This window comes from Euphorbia lathyris, chromosome 3 (assembly GCF_963576675.1).
Source record: "Euphorbia lathyris chromosome 3, ddEupLath1.1, whole genome shotgun sequence".
NCBI lineage: Eukaryota > Viridiplantae > Streptophyta > Magnoliopsida > Malpighiales > Euphorbiaceae > Euphorbia > Euphorbia lathyris.
In genome coordinates this window covers 61,081,460-61,095,454 of record NC_088912.1, presented here as the reverse complement: position 1 = coordinate 61,095,454, position 13,995 = coordinate 61,081,460, and the positions used below count along the sequence as shown (strand labels likewise).

General features: G+C 33.6%; 1 protein-coding gene across 1 annotated transcript; it reads right to left on the bottom strand.

Annotated features, from left to right (window-relative positions):
- Window positions 1-270: 270 nt before the first annotated feature.
- Window positions 271-1,723, bottom strand: LOC136223064 (chalcone synthase 2). The gene is made up of 2 exons (XM_066010853.1): window positions 1,496-1,723; window positions 271-1,425 (listed from the first exon to the last, which is right to left on the bottom strand). Exons 1-2 carry the CDS (start codon window positions 1,677-1,679, stop codon window positions 434-436), a joined length of 1,176 nt encoding a protein of 391 aa, XP_065866925.1. The 5' UTR covers window positions 1,680-1,723; the 3' UTR covers window positions 271-433.
- Window positions 1,724-13,995: the final 12,272 nt, after the last annotated feature.

Sequence of the window (13,995 nt, the reverse complement as noted above, 5' to 3'; positions counted from 1 at the left end):
AATTTTAAATCCATAGTGTGAAGTTTTTATTTGTAATAGTGTGAAAGGCATGTAACACTAGTTTTTGTGGTTGAAAAATTAGAAGAAAGAATATGAATTGATTGTAATTAACTATAGTATGTGATAGTAGTGATTAACTTGTATAATTGCAGCAATAATACTTGTGTTTAGCAAATACAAACACAACTGTTTTAGAGGGCAAGTAAGTTAAAAAAGGACAGATCATGTATGATATTAAATCGTACACTAGTAATAAACAACAGTTGCAGCAGCGGTAATGCATTTTCTGAAAATGGAAACATAAATCATGAAAATGAAATTCTGGAACATTGTGTATTATTTAGTGTTACATATATGAATCTTATGATTATACTAATAGAGTATAATATTGGAGTATTTATTAAATTGAAAAAGCAGGAAGATGGAGAGGGAATTAGAGGGCAACACTGTGTAAAACGACAGTCTCAACTGTTAAACCGGGTCCGAAGCCGAAGAGAACTCCCCAGTCGAGGCCTTCTCCGGTGGTTGGTTTGGCTTGTTGAATAGATTTGTTTCTCATTTCATCGAGAATAAACAAAACACAAGCACTTGACATATTCCCATACTCACTGAGTACATGCCTTGTTGCTCTCATTTTCTCTGGTTTCAACTTTAGTTTTTCTTCAACCTGATCAAGAATAGCCGGACCACCTGGATGTGCAACCCAGAATATTGAATTCCAATCTTTGATTCCAATTGGAGTAAATGCCTCTACTAGACTTTTCTCAATGTTTTTTGATATCAAGCCAGGAACATCCTTCAACAAATGAAAAGTAAGACCTACTTCCCTTAAATGACCATCAATGGCACCCTCAGAATCGGGTAGGATTGTCTGAGCTGCAGAAACAACCTCAAACAATGGGCGTTCAATTGAAGTATCAGGATCAGCACCCACAATCAAAGCTCCAGCACCGTCACCGAATAGGGCTTGACCTACTAAAGAATCCAAGTGAGTATCAGAAGGACCTCGGAAAGTAACAGCAGTGATTTCGGAACAGACAACAAGAACTCTAGCTCCTTTGTTATTCTCAGCCAAATCCTTAGCCATACGGAGAACTGTGCCTCCAGCGAAGCAACCCTGCTGATACATCATGAATCGCTTCACAGAGGGACGTAGACCCAGTAGCTTTGTCAGCTGGTAGTCACAACCGGGCATGTCAACACCTGATGTGGTGCAGAAAATAAGATGGGTAATTTTGGACTTTGGTTGACCCCATTCTTTAATGGCTTTTGTAGCTGCTTCTTTTCCTAGTTTGGGTACTTGTACAACTACTATGTCCTGACGAGCATCAAGAGATGATTCCCAATAACCACACATGTTTTTGTTTTCTTTCAAGATTTCTTCGTCTAGGAACATGTATCTTTTCTTTATCATCGATTTCTCACCTGCACATTATCAATTTATTAGAACAACAATTTATCAATTTACAAAAGTTGAGAGATAATGAAGACTCACACATCCGTTTGAATTTCTCTTTCAAGTCGGTCATATGTTCACTCTGAGTGATCCTGAAGTAATAATCAGGATACTCAGACTGGTTCACACAGTTGGAAGGAGTGGCGGTACCAATGGCGAGGATGGTGGCCGGACCTTGAGCACGTTGCCCATTTCTGATCTCCTGCACTGATACTGATGCCATTTCTATTTCTTAAAAGATAAGATATTAATTAATGTGGGTGAACAATGAAGAAGAGAAGCTCAACTTATATAATGTCGCACCCGAGAGGTAGGTTTGATGGGCGGAGCCGCTGATATCCACGTGCTCCTCCTCTTTTCTTTTTTTTTTGGTGGTAGGTACCTTTAAATCTTCCACTTGCATATTTATTGCTCTAATATAATCACACTTTTAATGTCAATTTAATTTGTAATTAATAAATTCATGTTCAAATGTTTTATTTTAATACATTCAATTAAACCAATTCATGTTACGAGACGTTTTATTTCTTATTAATGTTTAATTGAAGATTTAATATTAACATTTTTTTTTTTTCAAAACCTTTATTTAAATGAAATTTTTTGCGTTTTGGATACAAATTTTACACCTAGAGACAAACCTCCCCTCTTGGAAATTTTGTTCTTTCTCTTTGCACTTTTTACTGCTTCTATGCTTTCACTTCTTCTCTCTTCGATAATAGCTTTTCTACATACTACATTGTTATTGTATCTTAAAAGACGCATAAATTCTGTTTTAAGGAACTATTTTTTTGTGATATGCCCCGACAACCCTTTGTACTATTTTTCTTTTTACATATCCGAAGGTTGAAAGTATTTTTAAATTCATGTTATATTTTTAATTTGAGATTGTAAATAATATTGCACATGTTTTTTAATTTTTTTCATGTTTCTCTCTCTTTCTGGATTGATTACCGCTAACAATCTTAACACCAAATATTCTTTCAAAAAAATGTACAAGAATACCTTCAATTGAATATTTTTTTTTTTAGACTTTTGAACAAAAAATTAAATCGGACTAATTTCTACATAATATTAAATAAATGAAGTTTCTTATTTATTTTCTTGCGTTTTGTTTTGGTGTAAGTAATTTTTTTACTCTGATTCTAACTTAGTTTGTTTGAGTTTCAAAAAATTGTTAAAATTTTATTTAGAGATGGATCAAGTTCTAAAAACGTCTGGTTCACATCTACACTATATATAATAGCGGAAGCAGAGAGAAATGAGGAGAGGTGTTTTAGATGTCTTTTTGATGAGTTGTCAACGTAGTAAAAAAATCAAAATAAAAAAGATTTAATTAATTGAAAATAACAATTTATATTTATAATGGCCCTGTTTGGTAAAGAGCGTTTTGGGATAAAAAAGAGTGGTTTTGACCAATTTTAGCGGTTTGACCACTGAAACCGCTGATTGGAGTGTTTGGTGGAGAGAGGTTTGGGAGAGAGGTTTGGGATGAAAACGCTAATTTAGAAAAAGCTCATTTTAGGAGCTTTTTCAATTAGCGTTTTGCAATATTAAAATTAATGGACTTCTTTAACCCTAATTATTTATGTATATTTTTATGTATTAAAAAAAAAGAAATGCCCTTATTCGTCTTTTTGCACAAACCACTATTATCAATCAGCTAATTTTTACCAAACAGTTCTACACAAACAGCTAGTCAAATCAGCTAGTCAAATCAACTAATGTAATCAGCTAACGGCTATTTCCAAACAGGGTCAATATACTAAATAATTACTAGTCTATTAATTAAAATGATAAAAGACAGTAAGAGTTACAGGAAGATGAAAAAACACAAATCAAATGAAATCTAAAAGTAACAAATAAACTTCTATATAAAGTATGATAGATAGTATTCCACCATTGTATTCATTGGCCATGATAAATAGTATTATATTTTTTAAGGTAACTATTCGATTTTTTTTTCATATGTTGTAGTTATTTTGTCCTCAATTGTGTTGTTGTTTTGTTTTTATTAAACAATAGTTGTTATAGTTTCATCTTTCAGATCCATTTCTGCCGTTACCCAGGTTCTATACCTCTCGCTACCATATCCATGTTTCCTTTTTTATTTGTGTTTTTTTTTCAATGTCTCCAATTGAAGAAATCCGATAGAAATAGAAGATGCATGGACAACTAAAATCAGGAAACGCAAATGTGTCGAAAATTATAAGAAATTCTTATGTTTCCAAGGTAATTATTTAATTTTTTTCATATGTTGTTGTTATTTTTGTTCTTAATTGTGTTGTTGTTTTATATAAAACAATAGTTGTTATAGTTTCATCTTTCAGAGCGGAAATTCCATTTCTGTCGTTACCGAGGTTCCATATCTCTCAGTACCTTATCCATGTTTTCTTTTTTATTTGTCTTTTTTTTTCAAAATGACTAAAATAAAGATTTTGTATATTTACATTCTTTTTTAGTATATATTGGTAGGTGTTATTGTTTTGATTGTTAACTCTAACTAAAATTTAGATTTTCGGCTTTATATGAACTCAATTGCTAGCTTTAATTGAAGTTAGATTAATTTTTCTAATTCGGAACCTGTTGAAATCCACTCATTTTTTTATAGTTTGAGTTTATCTAACTGATATGGATTATATTTTTTTATTTTTATGCATTTTGGTACAAATAGATATAAAGTTTCACACAATAGTTGTTCATTGAAGTTGGAGACATATTGAAGAAAATATTAAAAAGGTGTTGAAATATTATACTTACAATGAAGTTTATTTCAATTATAAATTATGTTATATTATTATTATTATTATTATTATTGTTATTATTATTATTATTATCAAGAAGTTATTTTTTCCCGGTTCTCTAGACAAAGAGATTGTAAGCGTCTAATACACTTGATAACATGTTTATTCTTGAAGAATTTGGATTATGCTAGATACGAATTCAAAATAAATGTAAATAAAAATAAATTTTGATACTCAAAATCCTAAAAATGTACATTAATTATGAGATATTGAGATAATTGTTTTTGCAACATTAGCTTATATAGTTTTTGTTGGGGTTTAGTGTCCTATAGACAATTGTTACAGGATACAAACTTAATGTAAATGAATTGTTCTTTATATCATTTGTTTTAATGAGATATATGTTTTATAACTATATAAAGGCAATCCCTTTTAAGCACTAAATAAAGTCTAATAAAAGGAAATCTGTAAGTTTGTTTAAAGTGATTATAAAGTGTTCATACAAGCATGAAGTGAGACAAAACTTTATAATAAACTTAAAACCACCCCAAGTCAAGTGATATGTTTAGGATTGATATATCACTGTTGAGATTTGTATGTAACAATGTCTTCTGTCCGACAGAAAGCTGATCTCACAAGCTTCATATATATAGATATCTGGACAGTTACATAGATCCGATGAAACGTCGTTCATTAGGATTGGGGATCCGATTTGAGATAACAGGATGGGTAGATTCATCCTTGTCACCTGTTCATCTCATTGGTATTAATAGGTATAAGTAATCCTCAGACTCAAAGGAATGTTAATTGGTCATCCTGAATTACTGAATGTGAGACTTTGATCCTGTGGTCCCACGATCCTTAACAGAGATGACTTTGGGGTGTGAACTGCAAAGGTTGGGTGTCACAGGAAGTAATGTCAGGGTAGTTATACATTGGATTGAGCATTTTCACTCCCGATTAATGGGAGATATATCCAAGGATCGCTTGTGGAAGACTCGACTCTAAATCCTTGCAAGGTGATAGCTTAAGACTTGAAATACAGATTTCACTTAACCTATCTATTTGAGTTGACTCGGCCTGAACAAGTAAAATGAACGTCTCGCTATATGTGACTTGACATCACCCATAGTCATAAGATTCAGTTCAAGGATATAGTTGATAAAGGATCGAATTATACTGTAACTAATACGGAAGGGTTAACGACAGAATCAACCTGTCTTCTTAACGGACTCTGGGGGAATGATTACAGACTTGCCAATAACATACTCAGTACATCATTCCGTTATGCAAGGATTAAATATAATTCTTGAAGAAATTAATTTAATAGTTGCATACGGCCAGAAGTAGTAAGAACCTAATGGATCACACATAAGACTTGGAACCAAAAGAGAGATGGATGTCATTAATAGATGGAAGCCCAAATGAGCCCAGTAAAGCCCATTTAATTAGGGGGGGCCGAAATTTGTATATAATAAGTTAGGAATTATTTTAATTCCCTTAATCCTAATTGGATTAGGTTTGTGAATTAAATTAATTAAGAGAGATAATTAAATTAGGAGTTTTAATTAGATTAAGATACTCCTATTATTATCCAATTAGGTTATTTATTATTATCCCAAATATATTAGATATATTATAAGATAATAATTAGGAATCCTATTCCGAATTGAATTCCTATTAAGTAACCTATTCCTATCTAACTAGGGTTTAGATACAAGTTATTATATATACCCCCTAATGTGTGAATTTCGACTAAGCCATACTACTCCCCTCTATGTGATTTTCGAAACCTACATTAAGAGAGAGAAAGTGAATTCGCATCCCCAAGTTCGTGGACAAGAATTCATACGGCTTCCGTCAATTGATTAATTTCATTCATCTCCTTTTCTTTTTGATCTTGTGTTGGTTAATTAGAGTCAATCTATTTTGGTTGCATCTCATAAGGGTTGATTCCATCTTAACCTCACCGTGTTTTACTTCGTGGTTGGAATCTCGAAGAAGAATTGTGGGCGCTTCTTTAACAACGGTAGATTGTTCATCAAAAGGTATTCCTTCTTATCCCTCTTTATATGAAATAACGATTAACGGATCCTATGGTTAAAAGGAAGTAGGCTAAAAAATTTATATTTCCGCTGCTATACCTTAGCCTAATTTCCAACAATTTTTAACTATTATATTGTGGTTTCTACAAAATTGTTAGTATTTCAAAAGTTTTTAACAGATGAAAATGAAACATGATCACAGGACAAGTTGTTGGAAAATATTAATTAAAAAATATTATTATTTGAATCTCTTCAAATTCTCAAATGTAGAGCATAATGATTCTAATTAATATAATTAATTTCACATATTAATTATAAAAAAAATTTATAGAGTGGTTACAATTGCGATTTAATTCTATTTAACTAAAATTAATTTTTGGACTTAATACTTTATTAAGAAAAAATAAAAAATTTAATTAATAGGCAAAAAATATTTTCATTCTCCTCTTTATATGCTTATATCTTAACATTCTCTCTTATTTAAAAAAAAAACGAGAGGAAGATAGTTCTCTCCTAATTATCTTTTTTGTCCCTTCATTTTTGTTTTCTATTCTTTTGTTTGTTTTTCTTGCTTACGAAATTCAAGAATATATAATTATTAGAAAATATTAATGAAGTCAAATAAGTGATATATGCAAGTGTGACTGATATTTTATACAATGAAATAATGAAGAACAAATTGAATGTCTTGATAAGATATTACGAGATGAAAATAGGAGAAATCATCACTTTAAGCTGATTCAATTGGATATATTGGGTTATTGTAGCATAATGAATAATTGAATTCAAATACTTGGTTATCATGAAATTCCATTAAGCAAAATGATTATCATTAAGATGAATTTGTAACTAATTCTTATGAATTTTATTTTTTATATGTAACATATTGAATTCATGTGCAACATTAGCAAAGTGTTGATTGTAATAGTTTATAGCATAATATATTGATATTGCTTCAATTTTAACATATATTGTAATTCTTTTGTATCGTAGATATAATATTTAATTTTAATTGTAGTCTAATTCAAATTGTGTTTAACATAGATTGTAATTCTTTTGTATCGTAGATATAATATTTAATTTAAATTGAAGTTTAATTGAATTTTTTGTTTTTCATTATATTATAATATATTTCTTAATTAATCTCCTATTTTATTATCATTGGTTCACAGAATTCCGGTTATAAAAAAATATGAAAATGTATTAAAATTATTAAAAAGTACAAATCATTGAATTTTGTAAAAATAAATAAATCATTCACCTTTAATTAAAATTCTATAAAAAAATTAATCAACTATTTTCAAAATTAATTTAATTTAGTTTGAATTATCAATGAAAAATATATATTAATTTCAAATATACATAATATAAATTTTTTTCATAACACGGTATAAAATTACTTAAAAATAAAATATCAATTTATTTATTTATCTAAATTATATAAAAGTTTCATATCCCATGCATCGCACGAGCTTTCGACTAATACTAATAAGAACACAATCACTCTTGAGGCACCACGCCTAACTGTATGAGCAGGAACATTTGTAAGACACAATGAAAGGCCTGAAAAATTCATTAATGTGAAGTTTAAAATGTGGCAGTAAAAAATGCTCTTTTACTCAATATTGTCACAACCAAGCCAAATATTAAACTGAATTTATAGTTAGATCATGAGTCGTTTGGTTCAATTAAATGATTCGAATTGATCAAACTGAATGATGTAATAAATAAATAAACAATATATATAATTTTAAATTATTTTTTATAAATTATATATATGTGTGTAAAATTATAAACAAATAAAAGTTTAAACATAAATGATCTCTGAAACAAAAACTCTACATTTACTTTACACCTTTATTAAGTCGACAAACAGTTAGTATTAGTCAAGTTCCAATTCATCATTTCATCACCATTTAAAAAATAATTTATTTGAAATGGACATAAATTCATGTTAACTCGTTTTAGATTTTAGTTTTTTTAGGTTATAAATTTCATTTTTAATGATTTTAAAAAAATGGCGTGATCTCGATTCCTGTTATCTTTGTTTCTGAAGCTCTTCTCGAGTCCTTCATTGGAGTACCTACAAGACAGAACGATCAGTCAGAGAGGGGCCGAAGTTTTGGTGAACCTGATCCAATAAACAAGGATTGGAAGGATTGGAGATGATGGATTGCTTGTGAAATAGTAATGTTAACGTACCTCTAGGTTGCTATACTTGTTTATTTATAGTGCCTCTATCGAGTCCGTCTTCTTATAGGAATCCTTCTTTTATTGGGAGTCCTTTTATTAGGAGAAGTCTTCTCTTAAAAAGGGTCTTCCACTAAAAGATTTCTTGTCTAGCTGGCATGAGGGTTCTCCTTATAAAAAACGGCTCCTGAAAGTTTGTTAAATCTGAAGGCCCTTGGCGTTCCACATGGCCACTAGATCTGAAGGCTCTCATTGCTCCACGTGTCAATATTGTATTTCGTATGATATCAGTTTCCAGTTAGCCGTTGGATCCCAGGTCATTCCCAATTCAAGTCGGGTCATTGAAGATTCATAAATTCATGAAGACCCAGACCAAAGACTTGAGCGATTCTCGTTTCGATCGGCCGGTTGAGTCTAAAAACATTGCTTTTCCTTGACTATGCTTAACTAGGAAAAATTCTTGAAGGATGGTCAACCTGCTATCATAGAGGATGGGGTAAATGATGTTACCACCTTCGATGTAATGGAGGATTGGAAGAATTTTGACTTCCTCTAACATAATTACATTTTAATAGCTTGATTGATGCATTTTACAATTTTTATCAAGTCTAGAAAATGATTTACTGTTCAAAAAAAATGCCACCTAGACCGCTTAGGCGCTTGAGGTTGAACCATATTTCACGAAGAACCTTCACGCTCACCATACCAAATGATATCGCACTTCTTGTAAACTTCGCCTCTGATGACCTGAGATCACAAAAGATGTCAGAAAAGATGGCCGAAGTTCCGGGGAACCCTCTCTAATGCTAAAGTTAGAAGGTAATAGGAATAATATCTAGCCAACAAGTAACAAAAAGTGAAGTGTAGAATAGTTGAAGTAAGATACCTGAGTTATGTCTCTGCTATTTATAGATAAAGAAAAGTGTACATGGACATGTGGCAGCACCTGATAGATCTCCGGACCCTATCTTTCCGTGCCATAACATTTCTGAATATGGGGAGCATGTATTTGGAATCCAACATGTGTTGGGGTTTAGTGTCCTATAGACAATTGTTCCAGGATATAAACCTAATGTAAATGAATTGTTCTTTATATCATTTGTTTTAATAAGATATGGTTTTATAACTGTATAAAGGCAACCTCCTTTAAAGAACTAAATAAGTCTAATAAAAGGAAATCCCTGAGTTTATTTAAAGTGATTATAAAGTGTTCATACAAGCATGAAGTGAGACGAAACATTATAATAAACTAATAAACTTAAAGCCACCCCAAGTCAAGAGATATGTTTTGAATAGGGACTGACATAACACTGTTGAGACTTGCATGTAACAATATTTTCTGTCGAGACAGAGAGCTGATCTCACAAGCTTCAGATATGCAGATATCTGGACAGTTACATGGATCCAATGAATGGAGTTCATTAGGATTGGGGACCCGACTTGAGATAACAGGATGGGTAGATTTATCCTTGTCACTTGTTCATCTCATTGGTATTAATAGGTATAAGTAATCCTAAGACTCAAAGGAATGTTAATTAGTGATTCTGGATTATGGAATGTGATACTTTGATCCTGTTATAACACGATCCATAACAGGGATGACTCTGGGGTGTGTACGACAGACGTTGGGTATCACAGGAAGTAATTGCAGGATAGTTATACATTGGATTGAGCATTTGTCACTCGATAAATGGGAGATACGTCCAAGGATCGCTTATGGAAGACTTAACTCTAAATCCTTGCAAGGTGATAGCTTAAGACTTGAAATGCAGATTTCACTTAACCTGTCTAATTGGAGTTAACTCGGCCTGTACAAGTAAAACGAACGTCTCGCTATATGTGACTTGACATTGCCCATAGTCATAACATTCAGTTCAAGGATGTAGTTGACAAATGATCGAATTATACTGTAACTAATACGGAAAGGTCAACGACGGAATCAATCTGTCTTCTTATAGCTCTGGGGGAATGTTTCGGATCTGCCAATCACAGTTCGCGCACTCATTCCGTTATACAAAGATTAAATATAATTATGAGAAAATTAATTTAATAGTTGTATACGGCTAGAAGCAATAAGAACCTAATGGGTCACACATAAGACTTGGAACCAAAAGAGGAATGGATGTTAATTAATAGATGGAAGCCCAATATAAAGGTCCAAATAATGAAAAGGGGAAATACATGTATTATATATATACATGTGAGAATTAATTTATTTTAGTCAATTATGATTAGATTATAATTGTGGATAAATTAATTATGGAATAATTAAGTTAGAAGATTTAAAGTGATTAAATTGCTTCTAAATATTATTCTACCAAACAACCTAATATTATCTTTATATTTAGATATAACTTTAGATAATATTTATGAAGTTTTTATTTTAGATTAAAACTGTAAAGAAGTTATCTAAAACTATAGATAATATTTATGAAGTTTTTATTTTGGAATAAAACTCTAAAGAAGTTATCTAAAAACTATAGATAATATTTATGAAGTTTTATTTTAGAATAAAACTCAAAAGAAGTAACCTAATTCTATCTAACTAAAGTTTGGATACAAGAGGCTATATATATTCCCTTTATAGGTGTACTTGGTTAATCCCTAATAGAGAGAGAATTTCGACCAGTCTATTGTAGAGGAAGAAATTGCTCCGCTCGCTTCCATTCTATTGATTTCATCTCTTTCTCTCATCCTTGATCTTGTGTTGATTAATTAGAGGCAATCTATATTGATTGCTATTACTTGGTTGAGTTCTAATATCGTTTGATTTGTGTTTTGTTTTGTGCTCGTGAACTCGGATTAAGAGTTGAGGGCACTTCGCTTGCAACGGTAGATAGTTCATCAAAAGGTATTTCCTTCTATCACTCTTTATATGAAATAACGATTAACGGATCTTGGTTTAAAGGAAATAGGTTAAAAATTTTATATTTCCGCTGTCAAACGTTTGCCTATTTTCCTTCAACATGTTCATTGGTCCACATGTTTCCAATTGCAGCTCGTGAAGACAACCTTCGGATGTAAGGTAGTCGAAGCCATAACTTCGGCCAAGAATAACGTTGTAATAAGCTTTAGTGGAATTGAACTCATTTGAAGACTTCGGATCATATCAAAAACTGACTTCCAAAAATCTAAATAATTTAGTACCGTATCAGCAAATGACTGTTTTTCTGAAAAATACCATGAGCATTAAACAAGTCTCTAGTCTCTATTGTCAAAGTAGACATACGTAGTCGAATAATGGCCATGATAAATGATTATGATTTGAAAAACTGTTTATATATTTTGAAAGTGAATATAATAAAAAAAAAAAAAAAAAAAAAAAAACTTAAAACATTTATAGTTTTGGTACACTTCTTTAAATATAAAGTTGATGAGGGTAAACATGTAATTAGGTTATGTTTATAAAAGAAAAGTAATTGAAGTTAATGAGATAGTTACAAGTATTTTCTTACCTAACTCTCATATTTGTCATGTATGAATATGATATACCTAACCAGCCAGACATCTTATATTGTTGAAGCCTAATTATTTAGACAGCCACATCACAAAATGTCCAGAATTACTGATTGATTTTGATTTTTATTATTATTGTTATTTTCTTGAAAAATAATAAATTGAGTTAGAGTTTTTATTTCAACATTTAGATATTTTATATTATTGGATGGAGGAGGTGAGGTAGCTAGAGTGAAGTTATTGAATCAAATATTATATTACTTAAATTCTACCTACCCCTTGAAACTTTTGTAATTTTATAAACTTTTCAAAATATCCCATACATTTTTCAGGTTTTCTGCGTTTTCCCATTTTTAATGTTTTCCTATATTCTCTGTTTTCCATGATTTCCCCTATTTTTCTGTATTCTATGTTTTTCCCACGTGAGCAGATTTACAGAGCTTCCTGTGTCCACTAAAATCCGGTGCACGCTATACTTGGTGATATTGAAATTGACCACCAGGGCTTCGGAATGGGGAGTTCGGAGAGGGGCACAAAGAGTCAGCACTTCGTCCGGTGTTTTTCTCTTACGAGACGAGCTCGGGGGATCGCCATGTGTCGGGGCTCCCTCCCTGGTGACATGAATCTCCTCCTAGTACCTTGGCTTCTTTACATCTTCGGTTCTAGTGTGGTCTCTTTGTCTCGGGTTGTGCTCTCGCTGTCTGGAAGGCTTTAATGAGCCCCTTGCTCCATGATTTTGTCTATCTCTTTTTGCAGCTGGTGACACTTCTCTGTCGAGTGGCCGGAGGACTTGTGGTATTTACAGTACTGCGCTTTCTTCGTGCGAGATCGGCCCTTATCGGCCGGCGATAGTTGGCGCCCGAGCTTCCTAGATCCTAGCAACGAAGCATAGTGCACCTCCTTGCCTTGGGCCCTGTCAGCTCTTCTGTTTTGGGGAGTCCATTCGCCGCGCGGGTGGTACGACAAAGGAAACTCTTCCCTGCACCCCCGCCCTGCTTCGTGCAGCTCAACCGGAGCCTTACCCTTCTCTTCTCTCCTCGAGTTTCCCTTTGCCTTATCTTTCTGTGATTCCTCGTATCCCGTCGGGCGATCACAGTCGTCGTAACGCACGAATTTCTGGACCATGGTCATAAGCTCTTCGAAAGATCGGGGTATTTTTCTGAAACACTTCTGCTTCAGGGGTTCACATGATGTTCCTTTGGCCAGGGCATCGTGCGCGACTTCGAGGTTCAGACCCTTGACCTGTGAAGCCATATGATGAAATCTTGAGAGGAAATTACGTAGAAACTCAGTCGCTCGCTGCTTGAGCCCGTTGAGATCCGAGCTTATCTTTCTGACCTTGGCCGCGACGGCAAAACGTGAGAGAAAAAGGTCTATGAGTAGGTTGAACAAGTCGATGGATTCTGGTGCGGGCCCTCGGTACTACTCCTACGCGCTTCCCGAGAGAGTGGTGGAAAAAACTTTGCACATGATGTCCTCATCTTTGGAGTAGAGGTTTATGGTGCTTATGAAGGAAGCCATATGGTCGATGGGGTCTTCGGTTCCCATGTATTGTGACAATCGAGGTGCCTTCCAATCTCACGGGAAATGGGTCTCGATGATCCGATGGATCAGCGGGGTCTTACTGGACGTTACGCTTCCTCCCATCACTCCTCCGAGGGCCTTTTTGTCTAAGAAACGCTGGATTTTGGATTCCAATAGTTCCTCCATATCTTCCATAGAGGTGGCCTCGACAGCTAAAGGCTCGATGACTCTGCTCGGGAGTCGCCATCAGGGTTTCTCGTGGTGGGATTGCCGGCCTGGATCCTCCCGCGTCGGGCCTGGGGTCCAGGGGCGCAGTAGTTTTCTTGAGGTACTACCAGATTTTGGCGTTCTCGTCCTGCAAACTCCTTTGTTGTTCGATGATCTTCATTTGGGCGGCGGTTTGAACCACCTGCGCCATCTGGAAACCGCGAATCACACTTATAAGTTGCAGGGTACTGTATGCCTCTTCATTCGTAGGGTCCACCTCTTCTAGCAAAGGGTCCAGGTTCCTTAGGGAGACCGGAATGTTGGAAATGGGTCGGTGTTCGTTTGAAACGGAGCTGGTTCCGCCAGTCGTCATTTT